The following is a 22425-nucleotide window of genomic DNA, read 5'->3' as shown; positions in this document are numbered from 1 at the left end:
GGGGAGGGGGTGCTGTTGTTCTGAGGAGCAAGTGACCCACATTTAGCTTGTTGATTGTTTTTCTTTGACAGTACTACAGTAGTTAATTTTGAAATTGGGAAGTATGAGTCCTCCAACTTGACTCTTTCAAATTGAATTTTAGGGTCAGGTTCTCCATTTTTGTAAAGGGATTTTACCTGGGATTTTGTTAGGTTGCACTGAATCTGTAGGTCAATTCAGAGAGTGTTGCCACCCTTACCAGTATTAAGTCCTACAATCTAGAAATGGGAGTTTACTTTCCCCCAGTTTTTTATGTCTTTAATTTCCTTTTAGCAATGTTTTATTGTATTCAGAGTGTAAATCTTTTGTTAGGTTTATTTGAAAGTTTTTATCTTTGATATTACTGTAAATGGATTTTTCTAGATTAAATGTTTTATAGAAATGCACTTGGTTTTTATGTATTGAGCTTGTATTAGACAACCTAGCCAAACTAATTTATTAGTTCCGTGAGTTTTTAAGTGGATTCTTTAACAATTTCCTTATATACAAGATGATGTCTTCTGCAAGTAGAGATAGTTTTACTTCTTTATTATCAGTCTGCATGTCTTTTACTTATTCTTTTCACCTAACTGCTCTGGTTAGAACCCATAATGCAGTATGAATAGAACTGGCAAGAAAAGACATTGCTTGTTCCTGTCTTTCAGGGAAAGCATTCAGTCTTCCACCATTAAGTATGTAAGCTGTGTTTTTTGTAGATGCCTCTTATCAATCAAATTGAGGAAATTTTCTTGTTTCTAGTTTCAGTATTTTTATCATGAAAAGGGTGTTGGATTTTAAGGTACATTTAATTTAAATCACATTACATGTTGATTTCATCTGCTGTGCTCATGTGATTTGTCTCTTATTCTATTGATATGTTGCATAACATTCAGTTTTTATCCTTAATGTGGAACTAATCTTATATTTCTGAGATAAGTGCCATTTTGTAACAGGGTGCAGCCAAGAGGGTAGCCTCAAATAGGGATCTGTAATAAGATCCAGAAGAGCCTGGAGATAATTGGCTCCACACCACAGGGCCACACCTGCCCGGAATCTGGCAGCTGTAGCCAATTGTGAGAGTGTAACAGGGTGCAGCCAAGAGGGGAGCCTCAAATAGGGATCTGTAATAAGATCCAGAAGAGCCTGGAGATAATTGGCTCCACACCACAGGGCCACACCTGCCCAGAATCTGGCAGCTGTAGCCAATTGTGAGAGGAGCTGGAAATGGGGCTTCAGAGGAAGATTGGCGCCGGGATTTAAACCGAGACGCAGCAGCCATGGGGGCGGGGGGGGGGGGGGGCATGCGCAGCCCTGCAAAGCCCTGCAAAGCCCTGCAAAGCCCTGCAAGAGAGAACCCCACAGCTTTGGCAGAGTGAAGACTCCCTTGGCCCTGAGAGAAGAAGGAGAAGCACGCGGACTTCACGGAGTGTAGATTCCTGCATCCCTGAGAAGAGAACCATGCGGCCTGGCAGAGTGGGGCCCCCACAGCTTTAGAAGGGGGAACCACCACCTGGTTTTAGCAGAGATCCCGGTGACTCAGCCGAGGGTGCTGGGAACCCAGGGAGGTCTCCCAGTCGAGAGGGAGTACTAACTGAGAAGAACCAGAGGACTACCTAAGCCATGGACTTCTATTTCCTTCCCTGAGATACGGTACTCTGGACTGGGCAAAGGGGGAAGGAAGGAAGGACTGTGTGTTTGTGGGTGTTTTAAGGGACTTTGGGATTTTGGTGAAGACATTAGGTCACTACTTTAAGTTTGTATATAGCATTAAATAAACGTTTCCTTTCCTTTTCACAAATCTCTGGCATTGAGAGACGTCTTTCCTCTGGCGGCGGACATAACGGACCCGGGGCCTTCTTTCAATAATAGTATATCATCCCAGGCCCCCCTTGTTGTGTGTTCTGTAACAATTTGGTCATGGCATATAATTATTTTTATTTGCTGCTGTATTTGGTTTTAGTATTTTGTTGAGGATTTTTGTGAATATTCATAACAGATTGGCCTGTGGTTTTATTGTGATTTCTGGTTTTGGTATTATGGTAATATTGGCCTCAGAATTGAGTTGGGAAGTATTCCCTCCTATTTTATGTTTTAAAAATGTTTGTGGAATTGGTTTTAAGTTAAAAACTTTTTGGTATGATTCACCAGAATGCGCCTAACCATTTATTTCTTCCTGGGTAGCTTTTGTTACTAACGCAATCTCTCTAGTTCTGCTTAGATTTCCTGTATCTTCTTGAGTCGGTTTTGGTCAGTATGTCTTTTGGAAGTCCTTTGGGGGTTCTGCACACAATTCCAATGTGTGTTCAGAGGGGAATTATCCTCACACCAACACAAGCAATTCTGTGCCAACAGATTGAAGGCTGAGTCCTACAAGATCAGATGCCAGTTAACTTGTTCTTACTGGTGCTTCTGACCCACTGGCTACAGATTGCAGGTTCCCAGGAACCCCTGCTTGGGCTTCAGATGCTAGTTGCACGTCCAGGTTGCTACCCGTACTTCTGATGAATTGACTGGCTATAGATTTCTAGAGGTTTTAAGGACCCTCTTCCTCGGGTTCATTTAATTTGCTAGGGCAGCTCACAGAACTCAAAAACATCTTACTTGACTTGATTACTAGTTTATGGCAAAGGATATGAATCAACAGCCAGAAGGGAAAGATGTTAAGGTGAGGTATGTGGAAAGGGGCTTTCATGACCTCTCCTAGCATGCTACTCTCCCCAGATTTCCACATGTTCACCAACCCTGAAGCTCTCAGAACCCTGTCCTTTTGGGGTTTTATGGAGGTTTTTAAAAAACATAGTCATGATTGATTAAATGAAAAGATACCTTTATTAGTTTTAGGAGTTCTGTGCCAGAAATGGGGATGAAGACCAAATGTGGTAAATCCAGGCTAAACCTAAACTGAATATCGATAGATTCTGAGACTTTAACTGAAATGACTATGATAAAACCAATTTTAGCATAGATTAATTGATAAAAACAAGTTAGGTTTTCTAAGGCATCTTATCAGTGTTAGAATGAAAGAGTGTTGAGGACCTGCTGTATGTATTTTTTAACACAAGTTATAATATCACAGGGGGTTTGTCCTTATCCAAATTATTCAACATATTAGCATACAGTTATTCATAGTATTTTTAAAATGTAATGTTGGTAGTAATGTCCCTATTTTATTGCCGATTTCAGTAATTTTTTTTCTTGGTCAGTCTAGCTACGATTTCTTTGATCTTTTCAGAGACCCAACTTGGTATTTTGAACCTTTTCTCTATTGTTGTATTCTCTTGGTGAAACTTTCTGACAACAAAGGATATAATAAAGGACCAATGGGTAAAAATACGGTTGGGCAAATTCCATAGAGGTCAGATGTATACTTCTAGCTTCTTTCTATGAGAATTGCATGGACATGCTTTTTCTGCAGCTGCAGAAAACAGGGATACATGGTCTCAAGAAGAATTCATATACATTAAAAACTCTTCAGGACTCCAAAGAACATTTGTTTATGTAGGTTACACTAACATTTTCTACATTACAAAGTAAAACTGAGAAATGGTTAAAAATTGTTATTTAAAAGTACCATAAATCCTTACATATTAATATAAATATTTTCCAAAAACAAGAGTAAAAAGAGCATTTTTTTTTTGTATTTTTACAAATCTCTTTAATGTCTGGCTTAACAGAAAAATAGTTGGGTTCTCTCCTCTCTGCTTTTTGCTACATGTAGTTTTAGTTGAAGTAGTTGAAAGGTGTTTATTGGGTGATAGAAATTCTTCTCTGGTAGGTGACTGCTTCATTATAGCCCTAAGGATTTACTGCCACAATTTCTATTGGTTTTCACATTTTCCTTCCACGTGACCATGCCTTTGGACAAAGTGTGTTGTGAATTGGGTGGCTTGGAGCATGGGATCAATCAGTTTCACAGTTGAGTGATTGCCATTTTTTCTTACCTAGCAAAATTTGCATATCTCCTATGTTTGTTGGGGAAAGAAGACAATGGAGGAGGGGTGGGGAGGCAGGTGATCACATGGTGGGAGCAGAAACCATTCTAGTTTACCCCTGGTTTTGCCACCATCCTTAGCATACTGCTAGCCAATGGAAGATCTTAATCTAAGGAACTTTCTGCAGTGGATGTCCTTGGGAGTTGTGTCTTTGGGTAAGGGCCTAAATACCTCATCCTATTAGTCATGCTTTCCTGTGGGTTCCTGATTAAGGAAAAGCAGAACACTTGTATTTCCTAGGCTATAATTATGGCTCTGAATTTAACTGATTGCTGGGTCTGTCATCCCTTACCTGATCCTGCTGACAAGAAGTAAATTCTCTCCTATAGGTCTCTTCTGGTACTTGCGGTCCTTTTGCATCCTTAATTTCAACCTCCAGTTTTATAAAGTCTGGATATTAACCTGTTGCAACAAAATGTCTGTATTGAGGCTCTACAGCCCTCTCAACAGAACCTGAGACAACCAGAGTAAGCACTGGAATGTGGTTTTTAATGACAGGGGTAACTAACAAGGAATAACAGTTATATCAGATTTTTCTTCAGGAGCATTTCAGCCTGTGTTATATGGGACTGATCAGTTTTACTGAAGGAATTTTTCTACCTCTGAGATGCAAAATTGGCTGACTATTGGCTGACTCCTATATTAATAAGTGATACTTACACTCCTAATACAGTTTGTACCCCAACAGTATACTGCACCTTATATAGTCTATAGTTTCCTACTAAACACTAATTGTATAATTGAGGCAGTTGTCAAAGAGTTTCAGATATTTGAGATCCCCAGCCCTCGAAAGGATCATGTTTTCTTGGGGTGGATACCTACAGAGGGCTCTGAAATGAGTTGTTAGGCAGAACTTCATGGTGGGTTAACTGACTTCTTATTCATGTGTGCTGTTCTCTTTGATTTTCATTTTAAGGAATAACAACTAGAAAAGGTAGTCTGAAATTTGTCTCTGACTTCTACTCTGGACACACAACAAACTACAATTGACCCTTGAACAACACAGGTTTGAACTGTTCAGATCCACTTATATATGGATTAATTCTTCAATAAATATATACATACAGTACTATAACTTTGTAAGGGTACAGGGTATCCAACAAAATATAAAGTATATTAGTTGTTTCTGTTATTAGTAAGGCTTTCAGTCAGCAGCAGACTATTGGAAGTTACGTTTTGAGAAAGTCAAAAGTTATACTTGGATTTTCAACAGCGGTGGGTGGGGAGGAGGAATTGGTTCCCCAGACCCCTGTGTTGTGTTGTTCAAGCATTACCTGTAGTGTAAACTTTTTAGCCAGATTGATAGTTGCTCTAAACTTCCTTCTGGCCAGGCATGATGGGATATATGTGATTGCCAATACCTCATGCAGTACCTGGATTAATCAGTCAGGAAAAGTAGTGTGTCCCACTCCCCTGAGAGATTGGAGAGTAGATCTGTAGGTGAACAGCTTCACCATGGTGTCAAATGACCTTTTCTTCTCATAGGCTGCACATTTAATCTCAGTCTGACACACACCTTGCAGGACACCCTGCAAGTCCTCCCAGAACAAACATTGATATGCAGCCTTGTGAGATATGGCCACAAGGTTGTTTCTCTTGTGCCTCCCTACCACCTCCCTTCCCCTTTGGGGTACAGCTATCAAATGGCTCTTCCGTAACCTGTGTTCTTTTCTCCCTCAGTAAGACCGCTTGGACTGGGGACAGTGATGCTGGTTTTGCTGTTTTAATAAGTTGTATGTGAACCATGTCGTCTTGTCTCCTTTTTATCCGTGTGGCAATATGGAGAACCAACTTGACAGCTGTAATAGGACTTCTAGCCCTTCTAGCTGTGGTGCTGTTGCTTAGGGAAGACTTCTTAACTTCATTCATATTGTGACAGTTAAATGTGATGATATATTTAGACCATTCAGTGTAGTTCTTAACAAATAGTAAATTCTCAAATGTTAGCTATTATTTATAGTTATTAATAAATAATGTATTATAAGCAATGTAAAACTTAGAATAATCTACTGTTCAAGGCCTATTACAAGGATTGATAATCTAATTTCTTCTATGACTGAGGACACAAAAGCCAGAGCTAGAATAGTTTCAATAAATCATAATACTTTTGGAATTCCTGAAAAATGGCTTTTACACTGGAGTGTTAGTGTTTGTGGTTTTGTTTTTTTTTAATTATAGAAGTATCTATAGCTTTTTTGACTGCAGATTATTTATTTAATGAAAAATGCTGGCTTTCAATTAATTGCATCAGTAGGTACTCTCTAAGTATACTTTGGCTTCTGGCTTCTGGAACACATTAGATGTGCAACTTATAAAGCCGTAATGGAAAGTTTCAATGAAAAGTGCCCAGAACATAGTTGGGTTCCCCCCCCCCCCCCCCCCCAGTTATCAGGAGTATTTATATTTATATATATACTCACATATATGAGTATACACACACATAGATGCATAACAGTAAATGTATATGTATCCATATATGTTTACATTTTTTAAGAAGTCCATGTTTTGGGAGTGTTGAAATACAAATGAAATCATGGTTGGCATAGATGTGGAGAAGAGAGAGGAAGGACATTTTCCCATCTATAAGTTTAAATAAGGACTTCTCTTTAATTTGGTGTTCAACAAGCACAGATAATGTTTATTCACTCAACAGACATTTATCAAAGACTGTGGGATACTGTCTAGATATGCATCTTTGTGTTTTGTGTTCCCCTGAGACAGTCTTTTTTCTTTCTTTTTTTTTAATGCCTATCTAGGCAATTCATAGCGCTTTCACTCTGATAATGTTCTAGTTTATTTGATGAAGTAATGGTTCCACTTGTATATAAAACAATTCTTGATGTGGCACAGTTTGTCCTTTCATGTTCTGTTTCTTAATATTTCATCTTAACTATTACAGACTTACCGTGACCGTGACCAAATATATGTATATTTATAAAATAGGTCCATTTTCATCGAGTTCTGTACATGAGTATATATATTTGTATATGTATGTTTAAGATAGATATTAATGAAGTTTTTTTGTTTTGTTTTAAGAGAGAGAGAAACATTGATTTGTTCTACTTATTTATATATTCATTGGTTGATTCTTATACGTGCCCTAACTGCGGATTGAACCTTTAACCTTACGCACATTGGGACAACTGTAACCAACTGAGCTACCTGGCAAGGTAAATGTTGTTATTCCTCAAAGCTATGAATTTACATTATTTTTTGCTCTAATTTTTTAATAAGGCTGACTTAGAAATAAATGAAGCTGTTGGATTGACAATTTTTCAATTAAAATGCATTGCTTTGCATGGATATAAAATATTTTTAAATGGAAAAAATACTTCACAAATCTTAACCTTAGCGAAGTCTTTATGAAATTTTTATGTGGAACTCTACATACATTGTTAGATTTATAGTAGATTTAGTCTCCATTTATAGCAGCTATTCACTTCCTTTTCCCCCTGTGCTTCACAAATTAATTTGAATTCTGCAGGCCACAACTTGCTGTTCACAACTTCTTATACTTTGGCTTTTTAGTGACTTGCTTTATTTCTAGTTTTCTCACAGGAAGCAACCAAGAGTAATAATATACAAGATTAAAATCCAGAAAGATATTAAGTCCAGAAACTGTCAGGTCCAAAGATAGACTTTGTATTTCCAAGATGCAAGATTTTTTAACTTAAAAATTCAAAGACTTTTAATGAGGACACACAGAAAAGCACCATGGATTCTCTCTTAGAATTAGTAGTATGTTTAGTATGCCTCTGAATTTCCAGTTTGGGGCATAGCACTTTATCAGTGTCAACTCTAGATGCTTGCCTCCCACTGAGGGCCACCACATCTTATTAGCATCAGCATATTCAGTGAGCTGTAAAACTTATAGCCAGATTGGTGGGGGCGTGGTTAGAAGAGCCAAACTTTGTGCATCATTTAGGTTTGACTAATTTATATGTAGCTAGTCATAGCAAAGATGTTCCTGGGAGAATTTCCCACAATGGAATATAAGAAGCCAATGCTTTCATGGTTTGATGGCGCCTGCTGCCATTACCAGACTGCTTGTGGACTTCTTCACTACTTTACAAGAGTTCTTGGACTGCTGGATCCAGCCCGGAGGATAGAGCCTTAAACCTAAAGGCAACCAGTGGGCAATTATTCATGACCTGCAACTTAAAGTGCTCAGGTTTTTTTTTTTTAACCCCCACTGGAAATGAACGTGGCAGTGTATATAATGTGTTTGAAACATCCATATTGTTACTGATTTTTTTTCCTGCCAATTTGTTAAAAGTGGGGAATTGAAGTTTTGGACTCTTTATGAATTGCTGATTTCTCCTTTGTTTATATTTTTACTTCTTGTATTTTGATACTATGTTAGGTGCATATGTTTATAATTGTTAACATTTTCTTGGTGGCTTGACCCCTGTATGGTTATAAAATGTCCCTCTTTCTTTCTGTTAACATTTTTTAATTTTCTATTTTATCTGATAATTAATATTGTTATCTACCTTTCTTGTGGCTGAAGTTTGCATATCCTTTTCTCTTATTTTATTTTCAGTCTGTTTGTATCTTTAGATCTAAAGTGTGTCTACTGAAGCCCTGCTTAGTGTGGCTCAGTGGATTGGGTATCAGCCTGCAAACCAAAAGGTCACTGGTTTGATTCCCAGTCAGGGCACATTCCTGGGTTGTGGGCCAGGTCCCCAGTTGGGGGCATGCAAGAGGCAACCCATCAATGTTTCTCTTGCACATCAATATTTCTCTCCCTCTCGTTCTGTTTACCTTCTCCTCTCTCCCAAAGTAAATACATAAAATCTTTTTTAAAAAATTGTGTCTACTAGAAAGAGCATATAGTTAGCTTTTTAAAATCTAGTGTGACATTCACTATCTTTTGGGTTGTTTAATCCATTTACATTTAATGTTGTAAATGACATACTTGGATTTATGTCTGCTATTAGTACTTTTTGTTTTGTTTCTTATGTACTTGTTCCTTCCTTACTGGGTCCCCCCCCACCCCCTCTCCCCCCAAAACTCATGAGGTACTTCTCATTTTATCAACAGATGCTAATTGTAATGCCTGTTGTAATTCAGATATAAGGGAGAAAAAAATCTTTTGTTGATCTGCTTTGGCATGGTGACTGATATTTTTATTTTTGAAAAATCTTTTAAATTACAGTTGACATTATTAGTTTAAGGTGTACACGCCAGTGATTAGACATTATATGACTTACTATATTTTGCTGTGTATAGTATGCATTATTTTTTGCCCAAATCTTTGAGGGAAAGATAAGGCTGTGCATTATACACAGGTATAACAATTATATAATGTGGGTATAAGCCCATGTATAATACCCACCAAACCATGGGTGTGCATTATACATGGGAGCACATTATGCACAGATAACACAGGTACTAAGTGATTATCCTGATAAATCTTACACCCATCTGACACTATACATAAGCATTAGAATATTATTGACTATATTCTCTATATGCTGTATATGACATACCCATGACTGTTTTGTAACAACCAATTTGTACTTCTTAATCCCTTTGTCTTTTTCACCCATACGCCCAACTCTATTCCTATCTGGCAACTGTCATGAACACTAGAACTGTTGATGTTCTATTTGTTCGTTTATTATGTTTTTTAGATTTAATTGTTGATATGTATTTATAGCCATTTTATTGTACATATTTTAAAAAATTGTTTTATTGATTTGAGAGAGAGAAACATTAATTTGTTGTTCCACTTATTTATACATTTATTGGTTGCTTTTTGTATGTGCTCTGAACAGGGATCAAACTTGCAACCTTGGCATATTGAGATGATGCTCTAACAAACTGATATCCAGCCAAGGCCTTATTTTTTATATTTTTAATCTTTTTTTCCCTTCTTATTAAAGAAGACCCTTTAACATTTCACATAGTACTGGTTTGGTGGTAATGATGAGGTCCTTAAGCTTTTTCTTGTCTGGGAAACTCTTATCTGTCCTTCGATTCTAAATGATAGTTTTGTTGGGTAGAGTAATCTTGGTTGTAGGTTTTTGTGTTTCATCATTGAATAATTCTTGCCAGTCCCTTCTGGCCTGCTAGATTTCTGTTGAGAAATCAGCTAACAATCTTATGGGAGATCTCTTGCAGGTAACTGTTTGCTCTTGCTTTTAAGATTCTCTCTTTGTATTTAACCTTATCATTTTTTAAAATAAGATTTTATTCATTTTCAGAGATACAGGAAGGGAGGGGGAAAGAGAGGGAGAAAAACATCAAGGTGCAAGAGAAACACTGATCAGTTGCCTCTTGCGCACACCCAACTGGGGTCCTGGCCCACAGCCCAGGCATGTGCCCTGACTGGGAATCGAACTGGCGACCTTTCAATTGTAGGATGATGCCCAGCCACCTGAGCCACACCAGTCAGACACTTTTGGCATTTTAATTATGATGTGTCTTGGTTTGGGCCTCCTTGTGTTCATCTTGTTGGGGACTCTGTGCTTCCTGAACTTGTATGACTATCTCTTTCACCAAGTTAGGGAAGTTTTCTGCTATTTTATTTTATTTTTTAAATTTAATTTATTTTATTTTATTTTTAATTTAATTTAATTATTTGTTGTTCAAGTAGTTTTCTGCCTTTTACCCCCAGCCCAGCCCACCCTGTGATTATTTTTTCAAATACGTTTTTAGTTTCTTCTCTCTCCTCCTCCTGGTTCCACCCCCATGATGCAAATATCAGTATGCTTGAAGTTGTCCCAGAGGCTCCTCGTGCTGCCCTCATTTTTTTCTTCTTGCTGTTCTGATTGGTTGTTTTATTGCTTTCTTACTTTCTAAACTGCCGATTTGATTCTCAGCTTTACCCACTCTACTGTTGATTCCCTATAAATTGTTCTTTATTTCAATTGGTGTATCCTTTGTTTCTGACTGGATTTTTTTTTTTTTTTTATAACCAGTGTTTTGAACTCTGGTAGGTTGCTTACTCCATTCTGTGTAGTTCTTTTTCTGGAGTTTTGTTCTTTCATTTGGGATATGCTTCTTTATCTCCTCATTTTGCCAGCCTTCTCTCAGAATTTTCTATATATTAGGTATAGCTGCTATATCTCCCATGCTTGGTAGAGAGATCTTATGTAGCAGTGTTCTGTAGGATCCAGTGGCACAGCCTCCCCTATTACCCAAGCAAGGTATTCAAGATGTGGCCACCACGTGGGCTGTGTACACTCTCCTGTTGTAGTTGAGCCTTGACTGCTGTTGGCATATCGGTGAGAGCGATGAATTTACCCCCAGCTGATGAGCTGCAAGAACTGGCTTCATTTACTAACCACTGTGCAGGGGTCCACCCCACAGTGCAGGACTTACGTTATCGAGGCTCTGATGCTGATGAGTTTATCAGTTGAATGTGTTGCTCATGGAGGTGGTTTGGTGGTGGTACTTGGATGTGGTTGAAGCTGGCCACTAGATGTGCTGGCTCAGGGATCTCCCAGGAGGTACAGGCTAAGGTCAGTCACAGCTGCCTGTGTTCTTCTCTGGCCCCCTGGCATGACCTACAAAGCAATCTGAGATGGCTGCTACTGGTGCTGGGCTTGATGGTGCCCAGAAGAGGCCACACTGTGAACCAAGGCCAGCTGCCGCTGGTGCCATGCCTGGGGCCACTTAGGGAGAAGTATGGGTACTCTGAGGCCAGATGCTTCTTCGTTTGAGAGATTTTAGGAGAGTCTGAAGTGTGAGCCAAGACAGGCCCTTCCTCTGGAAGAGCAGCTGGAAACAACTTGGGTGGAGTGGGGCCTCAGGGAATCACCAGGGCTGGACATGGAGTGTGAGCCAGGTTGATGGAGACTCAGATATGGTGCTGCTGACTCTGTGCGGGTAGGGCTCACAAAAGGAACAATGGCCTCTGTCAGCACTTTTGTCTGGGAGAAAGCTGGCCCCCAGCTCTTACCCTGATGCCAGACATTTCAGTTCCTCCCTGTATGTCTCTGGTGCCTTTTCAGTTGCTGTCTCTGTGCTAGAGCTCAGAGGGAGTGATGTTGAGTAAATCCATACATGGGTCCTTTTAGATGAACTCCCTGGGATTCCAGAATCCTATCTTTCCACCAGCCTCAATCTCAGCTGGCTTTTACAGCCAGAAGCTACAGAAACTTCCCTTCTTGGCACTTGAATCCTAGGCTGGGAGGCCTGGTGTAGGGCTGGGACCCTCACTCCCGAAGTGGGGATTTGCATAGCTGAGATATCCCTCCCAATTTTTATTTGCCACACATGAGTTGTGACCAGCCCTTTTGCATGCATCTGCTTCTGTCAGTCTTGATGTGGCTTCGTCTTTAATTCCCTAGTTGTAGGACTTTGTTCAGTTGTATTTCAACCTGTTCTGAATGATGGTTTTTCTGTAATTTAGATGTGGTTGTAAGAGGAGGTGAACACTACACTTACCTTTGCTGATATCTTGACTGGAAGTCCCCTTCCTTACTGTTTTCTTTTGCATTTAAAAAAATTTCTATATATTCATTTTTAGAAAGAGGGGAAGGGAGGGAGAAAGAGGGCGATAGAAACATCGGAAGGCTGCCTTTTGCATGCCTCCAACAGAGGCGGGAGGTGGGGGCTGGCCCACAATCCAGGCATGTGATTTGACCTGGAATCATGTGGTGACTTTTGTGGAATAACACTCAACCCATTGAACTACACCAGTCAGGGCTGTTTTCTTTTGCATTAAGTGAATTTTTTTTTAATCCTCACCCAAGGACATGCTTATTTATTGATTTTTAGAAAGGGGAAGGTGGGGGAAGAAACGGAGAGAACCAGCAATGTGAGACAGAAGCATCAGTTGGTTGCTGTTCACATGTGCCCCTGGCTGGAGAATGAACTCACAACCTAGACAGGTACCCTGGCCAGGAATCGCACCAATACCTTTCGGTCCACAGGATGCTGCTGCAGCTAATTGAGCCACACTGGCCAAAGCTGAAGTGAATATTTTCTAATTTGGTTAGCATTTTAATTTCTTTAGTGATTTTTCATTATTTTATGGAAATGCAAATTACTTCAAAGGTTATTTTTATTTCTACCTGTGTTAAGCATTTAAAATCTGATTTATTGTATTTGTGGTTTTTAACCATGCTTAAAGACTCACTGGTGTGGGTTGGAGAATTGAGGGATGTGGGGCCCAGTGAGGTTATTTGTTGGGTTTTTTGAATACTGGAAACACTAGAGTCTGTGTGTATATGTGCACACCCACATGTCTGAGTGTCTTAACAGAGATGGGTTTATACTGAGAATAAAGGAAAGGGAAATAGTACTTTAAATGTAAAGGTTTGATAGGAGGAAGGTAATGCAGATTGCAAGGATATATGTTTTATAGTTTTGGTGGTGGGGGATCCATCTGTTGGCTTAAATGATTTTTTTTTTTCTCCAGAAAACTTGAAGCAGAAAGCTTCTCCTGTGCAGAGGAGATTTCATAAGTTCAGTCACAGCTGGGAGTTTGTCGGGTGAGTGTCACTGTTGTCACAGGTGAGCAGTGATGAGGGGGTAGGCAAGGTGGAAATTTGGGGCAAAATAGTTTATTTTTCCAAAAGGAATTAAAATAATAGACTGGAAATCTGTCTCTGGTAATTGCCATTAATCACAAAAGCTCTAAAATATATTATGTCCAAAAGTAGAAACTCTTCAGTCAGAAAAAATGTCAGAAAACTTAACTGCCTCCCTCTAATTTAGATTGTTCAAGGGTGCTTTTCCAGGCTTCAGGGTCTTCTCTGTCCACAAAAGAGAGGGAATGTGGGAAACGCAAATTACTCATAAGGTTCATTTCTCTTTTTACCCATATGCTCTGTATTTGTCTATAAGGGCTGCCCTCACAGACTAATCCATAGTCTGGGTGGCTTAAACAACACATTTATACGTAGCAGTTCTAGAGTTTTAAAGTTAAGATCAGGCGGTTGGTTTATTGTGAGGCCTCTCCTTGGCTTGCAGATAGCCACCTTCTCCGTGTGGCCTCCTATCATCTTCCCTTGTGTCCATACACCTGGTGTTTCTCTTGTAAGGATCCCAGTCCTGTTGAATTAGAGACTCACGTAAATGAGCTGTGAATTATCTCCTCTTCTGTTTTTAAAAGAGGTTAGATTATTTTTGCATTGAAGCCTTATGGGCCTGGCATATTCTTTGAGAAAAGATACTGAATTTCTTTCTTTCTTTCTTTTTTTTTTTAAGATTTTATTTATTTTTAGAGAGGGGGAGGGAGGGGAGAGAGAGGGAGAGAAAACATCAGTGTGTGGTTGCCTCTCTCATGTGCCCTGACTGGGAATTGAACCTTCTCAAATCACTAAGCCACATCTGCCAGGGCTGAATTTCTTTGAAGAGATAAGTATTATGTCAGTCCTGGTTAGATATGTTTTTCAAGGAATTTCCACCTAAGTTTTATTTTTTATCTTTTTAAAATTTGTTCTTGTTTTTTTCCACCTAAAGTTTAAATGTATTGGAGAAAATTACTTAAAATAAATACTTATAATTTTAGTATCTGTAGCACTTAGTGCCAGCCTCCGTTCTTAATACTGTGTTGTCAGAGCAGAGGCTTAATGATTTTTCTATTTTTAAAGAATCAACTTGGCTTGTTGAATCTGTTTTTGTCATTATTTTTTGTCAGTGTATTTTATTAATATGGTTTACCTAAAATTCTTACTTCTTGTGATGTGGAGATTATTTCCCAGTTTATTTGTTTTTTCAATGTCTGTTTAATCCTATAAATTGTCTTCAGGTCATATGTGAACATAGGGGTTGTGGGTCCTTAATACAATAGAAATGGTGATGCTTTAAGTAGAGGAAGAGACACCAGAGATCTCTGCACTCAAGTAGAATGCACATTCCTTATTTCTCAATTATTTTGCAATTTTCTAGTTACCTTTTTCCTGTAATTTCTAGGTTAATTTCTCTGAATTAATTTGAATAATTTTAACCCTTTGAAATTTGATATTTGCTTCTGGCCCAGCCATATGGTCAGTATTGGTAAAAATTCATGTGCATTTGGAAAATATGCATATTCTGAAGTTCTTTATGTACTACTAATATGTTTAAGTTATGTTTGTTTAAATGTTTTTAAAGATTAATTTTAATTTTCAACTGAGGATATGTTTTTATTATTGATTTGAGAGGGAGGAGGTAGAGACAGAAACATTGATCATTTGCCTCCTGTACGCCCCCCTACTGGGAATCAAACCCATGACTTTTTGGTGTATGGAACAATGTTCCAACCAACTGATCCACATGGCCAGGGCTTTTTTATTAATTTGAAGGAGAGAGAAAATACCGATTTTTTTGTTCTACCTATCCATGCATTCAGTGATTGATTCTTATATGCGCCCTGACCTGGGACCAAACCCCCATCTTGGCATATGTGGACGATACCCTAACCTCTACTAAGCTACATGCTAGGGCCTAACTGAGGTTTGTTTAATGTTCTTTTAACATGTGTTTCCCATATCGTTTACTGTGGTTATGGATTTGACAGTTGTTATACTTGGTGAGAGTGTAACTTATTTCAACCTTTTTGTAAGGCACTTCTTTTAGTGTTTATAAAAATAACTTCAGTGCTCTTTGACACATTGATTTTAGTTCCAAGAAATTCCAAAACATTTAGCAGAAATATAAAAGCATAAATAACAAGAATGCTTGATGTGATAGTTTATAAGTACAAAAACTAAGAAAAACAAATACAGGCATACCTCAGAGATACTGTGGGTTCAGTTCTAGACCACTATAATAAAGTGAGTATGTTATTAAATCAGTGAGGCGAGTTACAACCTTTTTTTGCTGGTGGAGTCTCTTGCCTTCAATTTGGAAAGTACTAAAGCAAAGCATAGTAAATGTACCAGGTATGCCTGTATTTGATCAATATCTGACTAGTTAAATGGTGATATACCCATAAAGTAGAATGTTTTGCAGTCAGTGAGGTAGATATATGTGTAGTGAAATGATGAGATATCGTAGGTATAGTGATGAAAATCAGGCAAAGTGTAGTCAGTATATTTGGTTGGATTACATTTGTTTAACAGATGATGTTTTATTTACCTGTTAGTGTTTTTTATGTATATAAATTGACTGAAAGAAGGTGTCAATAGTTGACATACCCTTAGGGAATATGGACACAAGAGATAGATGGTGGTATTTTAAATCTTTTTAATAGTGAACATGGGTTACTTAGAATAAAGAGCTACTTACAGTAAATGCAGAAAGTAATCACTTAAGCATAACCAAGAAAATCTAACTGTATTGTATAGAAGGAATTCCTGTTAAACATCCTAGAAATACTATTGATATTTCTCTTGTGCATTGTTGTGTCCTCCTTTACTATTCCACTTTCCCAAATTAAAGATGAGGATTTGCCTAGTCTGAGATGTTAGAAATTATGATAGATACGGTCAACATTGGTGTTAAGGTAAGCTAATTTTTTAAGAAATTCTGTCCAGGCAAAACCGATTTATAATAAAAGGTCTTTATTTCCTACAGATATCCTCTCATTCAAAAAAACCCGACTTTTAATACACTTCTACTACATCAAATCAACAATGAATTGGAATGCAAAACCAGAGAGTGTCACGGTACCACCATTGTATCCCAAAAACCATTCATCTTTTTTAGAGACGACTTTAATGAACACATCATCTCAAGGTTCTTTAAACTCTCCTGGAAATAACCAACCAGCATGCATGTTTCTTAGTAATTCAAACCCAGTTTCACAGCCACTGTACAACATCAGAAATTATAAAACTCCTCAACAAATCTCAGTATCCGATATGCATAGTGGGACAATTGTGGCATCACAGAGTTCAGTAGAAAGAATAACATATGCAAATGTGAAAGGACCTACACAGCTAAATCACAGTTTGCAAATGTCTTCAGGAGTTGCACAAAATACATGGATAGACTCACCAATGAGGAATTCTATGTTTCCTCATACAGGAGCAACTGTGTCACAACAAACTGGGTTTAGAACCAATATACCCAATGTAAATGCACTACAGAATCAATTTGTAACATCAGACACCTATTCTATGCAAGTACAGATGATCCCTTCTAATTCTGTAAGAGTTCCTGTAACTTATCAAGGAAACCAGAGACTTAACTCATCTTTATCAGAGCGACAGGGTAACTGGGCACAACAGTATACAGCCAGTGGACTACCTTATCCAGATTACAGACCACTTCCAAGGCAGTACAGTTATCCATCACGAAGCTTTTTGCAAAACCCTACTCTTCAGAAACAAAATCCTATGCCATCTGCATCATTACAAATAAGGAATAGTCTTCCTCCCAATTCTGCACTGAATTTATACTCAAAGCAGCCTGCAACTGTACAGTCCTATCAATATGCAGTTACTCAGATTGACAAAAGACCTCCACCTCCTCCTTATGACTATAGATATACAACTCAGCCTTTGCAAAATACTCAGCATGTTATTAAACACTCTTCTATAGATGTTCCTCAGAGTCAAGAAGCACACTTACCTGAAATAAGGAAAACTTTTTGCAGAGGCTTTCAACAGCAAAACATCAATGAAAACATCAGCATGATTGGAAATTTCTGTAAATTGAAAGTAAATACTAATGTCAATCAGTCTTTTAATGACCCCATTAGATTTTCTGTGGATGGCGTTCAGATGCTTGCTCAAAATAATCAAGGAGAAAGAGTAGATTCTTGCAATCTATCTTCAAATCAGGTACTGGACACAAGTGCCACTAAAGAAAGGTTAGTGAGGGATATTAAAACATTAGTAGAAATGAAAAAGAAATTTTCTGAACTGGCAAGGAAAGTTAAAATTGATAAAAATGTTTTGATGGCAGCAGGTTGTATTAAAGCAACTAATAACTCTTGTAGTGAATCAGCTCAGAATTCTGAACTTTCTGTGAAACAAACTGCTAAAATCCAGTCTGGACAACAGGTAACTCAATTCACTCCAATGACTGCAGAGGATAAACAACCAACAATAGCGGAAACTGCAAAAGAAACAAATAGAACACGCAGTACCTTGGACACCAATTGCAGAAATTTTAACCAGGTCAATTCCATTTTAATGAATTCTGTGAGTTCGGAAAAGGTCCCAGACCAGTTACATGATTTGAAAGTTACGACTTCTTTAAAGACATCAACTGTTGAGACATTAAGTAATACCCAGTTCTCATCAGGAAATTTAGTCAATGTTGAAGAAAATGTACAAACAAATTCTGAAACAACTTCTGTTCCTCAGTCTATGACCTTTGAGGAATATGCTTCAAAATATATCAATAAAAATAGGCTACTTCTCAATCTGCTTGCACATGAGGATAAAATTGAGAAAAAGTTATTAAAAGATGGTTGTGAAACTATTCAGGATTCAAAACTATACAGTTTTGAAGTGAATTCCAATACCCAAATCACTGGTAACCACCTGAACTTGAAAACCGTGGAAGCTCCAAGTACTTGCAATGTAAATGCCAAGATTTCAGACAGTTCTTTTTGCTTTGAGCATAAATCCTCAATAAGTGGAATACCTTCGAAAAGTGACAGTCACTGTTCTATGGAATTGCTAGCAACCTGTCTTTCTCTGTGGAAAAAGCAACCTTTAGAACCTACAGAAAATAAACAAGGACATGAGTCAGCAACAAGCAGAACACCAGTTGGAAATTCAAAGCCTATAGAAATCTCTGATAAGAATCCATTTTCAGTTGTGGGAAATTCTCAGAATAAGATAGTAAACTGCTCACAAGTAACAGCTCTGCCAATGGTAGTGCAGAATTATGAGTCTTCAGGTGCAACTATTACAAAGGGAACAGAACTTCAGATTGCTGTAGTGTCTCCTTTAATTCTTTCAGATGTCAAAACATTGCCTGTCAAAGGAATAACCTCTGAAGTTTTATCTGAAACAGTGTACCCAGTTATTAAAGAAGGCAGTGTTTGTAGCTTACAGAATCAATTGGCAGAAAATACAAGAGTTACGTCTACTTTGAAAGTGAATGAACCAGTTGTAGGTACATCAACAAACACTAAAAACTGTCCACTAATTCAGAAGGAAAAGCAAAGTAAGTCAGCTGATGGTAATTCAGAAGGTACACCTAATATCAGTCAAGGAAAACATATCATATCAGAACCAGATACTCACTATCCTGTGAGTGATCTGCAAGCCTTGTCTAAATCAAGGAACAGTGATGTGAGTAATGATTTATTACAGATTGACAATATATGTTCTCTTGTAGAAGGCGATACATCTTATAATTCCCAAATAGCAAAGATATTCAACTCACCTGTGAAAAAGGTTGAGCCACAGAAATCTCTGTTCAATCTCCAAGTGATCAGTAGTATACAACAAAAAGAACCATTAGAAAACATAACTGAAAAGGACTTCCATTTTCAAAAAGATAATTTTGTACAGTGCATGGATGTTTCACATAAAATACTTGATCAGTCAGAGTCACTGCAGCCTCCAGAATCATCACTTTTGAAGAATGCTGAAACAAATAGTGAAACAGAGGAATTCGATTTGGAGCATGTCACTAAAAAAGAAACCACCTCTATAGATATGTGTCCATCAGCTGCTATTCAGCAGGAGAGTAACACTCAGGAAATCGTGTCCTGTAATTACACTGCTCAGGGTCTTGCAGGAAATGAGGTTCTCAATGATAAGACATCCAAGTTATATCCATATGATCAGCTATCAGAACTTCTGAAAGAATTTCCCTATGGAATTGAAGCAATGATTACAAGTGAAGGTCATGTGGCACAACAGATAACAGACCAAATCTCAAAAGATCAGTCTTGTGATAAAACCAGCTGTGACTCCAAAGACTCAGCAGACCAAATTAAAATTACAGTATTAAACTCAGAGCAAATGAAAGAATTATTTCCTGAACAGCATGATCAACCCTATGAGGGAGACCCATTGACAGAATCTCAAAAAGAAGATCTGGTCACAAAAGAAGGCAGCCAGTGTTCTGCACCAATACCTACAGGTGGAGAAAGTTGTAATTCTGTAATGGATTCAGAGAAAGATGATGTCCGTTGTTGTGCATTGGGGTGGCTCGCTATGGAATATGAAGGAGTACCCCAGTGCCAGTGTAATTCCATGAAGAACTCAACTTCAAAGGTGGAAGAAGGGAAAGATCAGTGTTCTTTGGTGACCAACAGTTGTAAGCAAAAAGAACTTACTTCTGATAGAGACGTTCCTATAGAATTTAAAAGTCCTCCAAGTATTCCTCCAACTTTTCCAGATGGGAAAAATCAGTTTCCTGAAATAGAACAAGGCAGTGATATAAAAGAGGCCTTCAAAACAAAAAGCAGCTCACCAAGGACACAACAAGAATTACCCAGTCAACCTTTCTGTAAAAGTGGTAAAAAACTGGATTCCTTGCAATGTCACAAAAGGAAAAAAAACCTGAAATTTCATGAGGTAACTTTTCACTCTAGTAATAAAGTAAAATTTTCTCAAGAGAGTTTGCAGAGGAAGCTCACAGCACAAAACTCATATCCACTAAAAGCAAAGATAGGTTTCTCGACAAATAAAAATAAAGATGTGCATAAGAAGAATGGTTCTCTGGTATGGCCAATATTGCCAGAAAAGAGAAAATTGAAAACAGGTGACTCTGAACTCAAAGTTTCAGCAAAAAGGAAGTTAGGTGAAGGGAGCATTCTGGATTCAGATATTAAAAGGATGAAGTATAATAAACAAGAACAGAATAAAAATGGAGGTAGTATATTTAAAATAAGTAATTTTCTGTCAAACCGAGATGAAAGAGTCAAAGAAAAGATAATATTAAATGTTAAGTCCTCAAGCTATAAGTATAGTTTGTCTAAAAGTAACAGAATTTTATCACAGGAGTGTTTACAAAGGCAGAAGCATAAGGAAACAATGGGTATAAAAACATCAAAGAAAACCTGTGGGAAAAATATACCATGTGATTCTCAATACATGAGGGCCAGTAAAGTTTCTATGCAAGTTGGAAGTTGTGGGAAATCAAATGAAAGACAAAGTAGCAGTGTACAGACCTCTAAAGAATCAAATATTTTTATAAGCCATGACAAAAGCATCAAAACCCACCATCCTGAGGGGTCTAAAACAAACCTTTTGGAGAATGTTAAAGAAACAGTTGTTGGAAAGCAACCTGATAAAATTTGGATTGATAAAACCAAATTAGACACAAATTCAAACAATGTTAATAATGGAGTTGAACTCAGCCAGATGTCAGCTCAAGCAAAGGAGCAAAGGAAACAATATCTGAACCGAGTTGCATTTAAATGCACTGAACGCGAGAGCATTTGTCTCACAAAATTAGATAGTTTACCCAAGAAGTTGAATAAAGATAAAGAGAAGAGACTAGAAAATAAACCTAGGAGCCCTTTACCTAAGAAAGATACCACTGAAAAACAAAGCTTGCTGGAGTTTAAATTATGTCCAGATGGGCTGATTAATAAGAGTACAACTTCCACTGAAGAACAGAAGGATCTGGAGCCTTATCCTAGGAAGGAGCAAGCCTCCATGCAAGGTCTGGTATGATTTTTTTTTTTGATGGTGTCTATAAAATTGTAAAGCACTAGGTTAGCACCTCTAATGCATTCTGGGTAGTTAGGAAAGAATGAATACATTTTTGCTATTTGTTGTTCTCAGTGAATCAACAGTTCAGGGTAAGTTGTTTTGAGTTTATCTTCCCCTTATCGTAAATTGTACAAAATTTCTATGAATGATTGTAAGGCCTGCCAAATACAAAGATTTCCTTTTGTACCAAGAATCCTATATTGTGGAAGAACATTTCATTATGTTAGAAATATGTTATTTAAGAGTCTTTTGTTGATATCCCTTTGGAGTTACAGTTTCATAGGCCTGTGAATTTCAGATATGTAATGATTATTAGTGATCTTTTTATACTATGTATAAGTTTTCAGCCTTTTATCATCTTTGAAGAAATTGTTGACTGTTAACCCTAAAGTTAAAGTGGTAATGTCCAGTCTGCACATGTAAGGCCAGGACCATGGAAACTGTATTGTCCAGTGTTAAGTCACCAAAGCCAGAGTGGCAGACATGACTCTTGGTTAGCTCATTGATAGAATTCTCAACGTTAGTATAGGAGAAAGGAGAAAATAGTTGACTAGTTATTTGTAGTAATAAGGAAACATTTAGGGGTTGTGGATATTACATATAAACATTGTGCTTAGAGACCCAGATGGAAAAGCTAAAGGATTTGAATGAAAATCTGTTGGGGTATTTTTCTTGTGCTTTTTTGAACAGTATTTCTTAGGGTGCATAAAATTACAGTGTAAATAAAGTACATTTTCCTGGAAGATGAAGGGATATGTGATTATTCACTTGCTGCTTTTAACTAGGACCTTAGAATTTGAGGCATTGGTGTAATGGGAACACGGGAAGTGCATTGGGGCAATGTGAACAACATTTTCTGTCATGTGCCTTTAAATACCTTGAAATGTGTTGGTGTTCAGCCT

At 37.8% G+C, this 22425-nt stretch overlaps 1 protein-coding gene across 6 annotated transcripts in view; it reads left to right on the top strand.

Moving 5' to 3' along the window:
* RESF1 (retroelement silencing factor 1) overlaps positions 1-22425 on the top strand; it is a 36210-nt gene that overhangs the window by 5850 nt on the left and 7935 nt on the right. For 4 of the 6 annotated variants that reach the window (XM_036019187.1, XM_036019185.1, XM_036019188.1 and 1 more), the window contains one exon: positions 16467-21473. In XM_036019187.1, coding sequence (XP_035875080.1) covers positions 16467-21473 — 5007 coding nt within the window. Of the gene's footprint in view, positions 1-7156; positions 7181-13383; positions 13457-16466; positions 21474-22425 lie in introns of those variants that run through there. The other 2 variants (XM_036019189.1, XM_028531861.2) reach the window with 2 other exon arrangements.

The sequence above is a fragment of the Phyllostomus discolor genome, chromosome 2 (genome assembly GCF_004126475.2).
Source record: "Phyllostomus discolor isolate MPI-MPIP mPhyDis1 chromosome 2, mPhyDis1.pri.v3, whole genome shotgun sequence".
NCBI classification, from domain to species: Eukaryota; Metazoa; Chordata; class Mammalia; order Chiroptera; family Phyllostomidae; genus Phyllostomus; species Phyllostomus discolor.
Note: the sequence above shows the minus strand (reverse complement) of the source record. Positions and strands in the feature narration are given on the sequence as shown.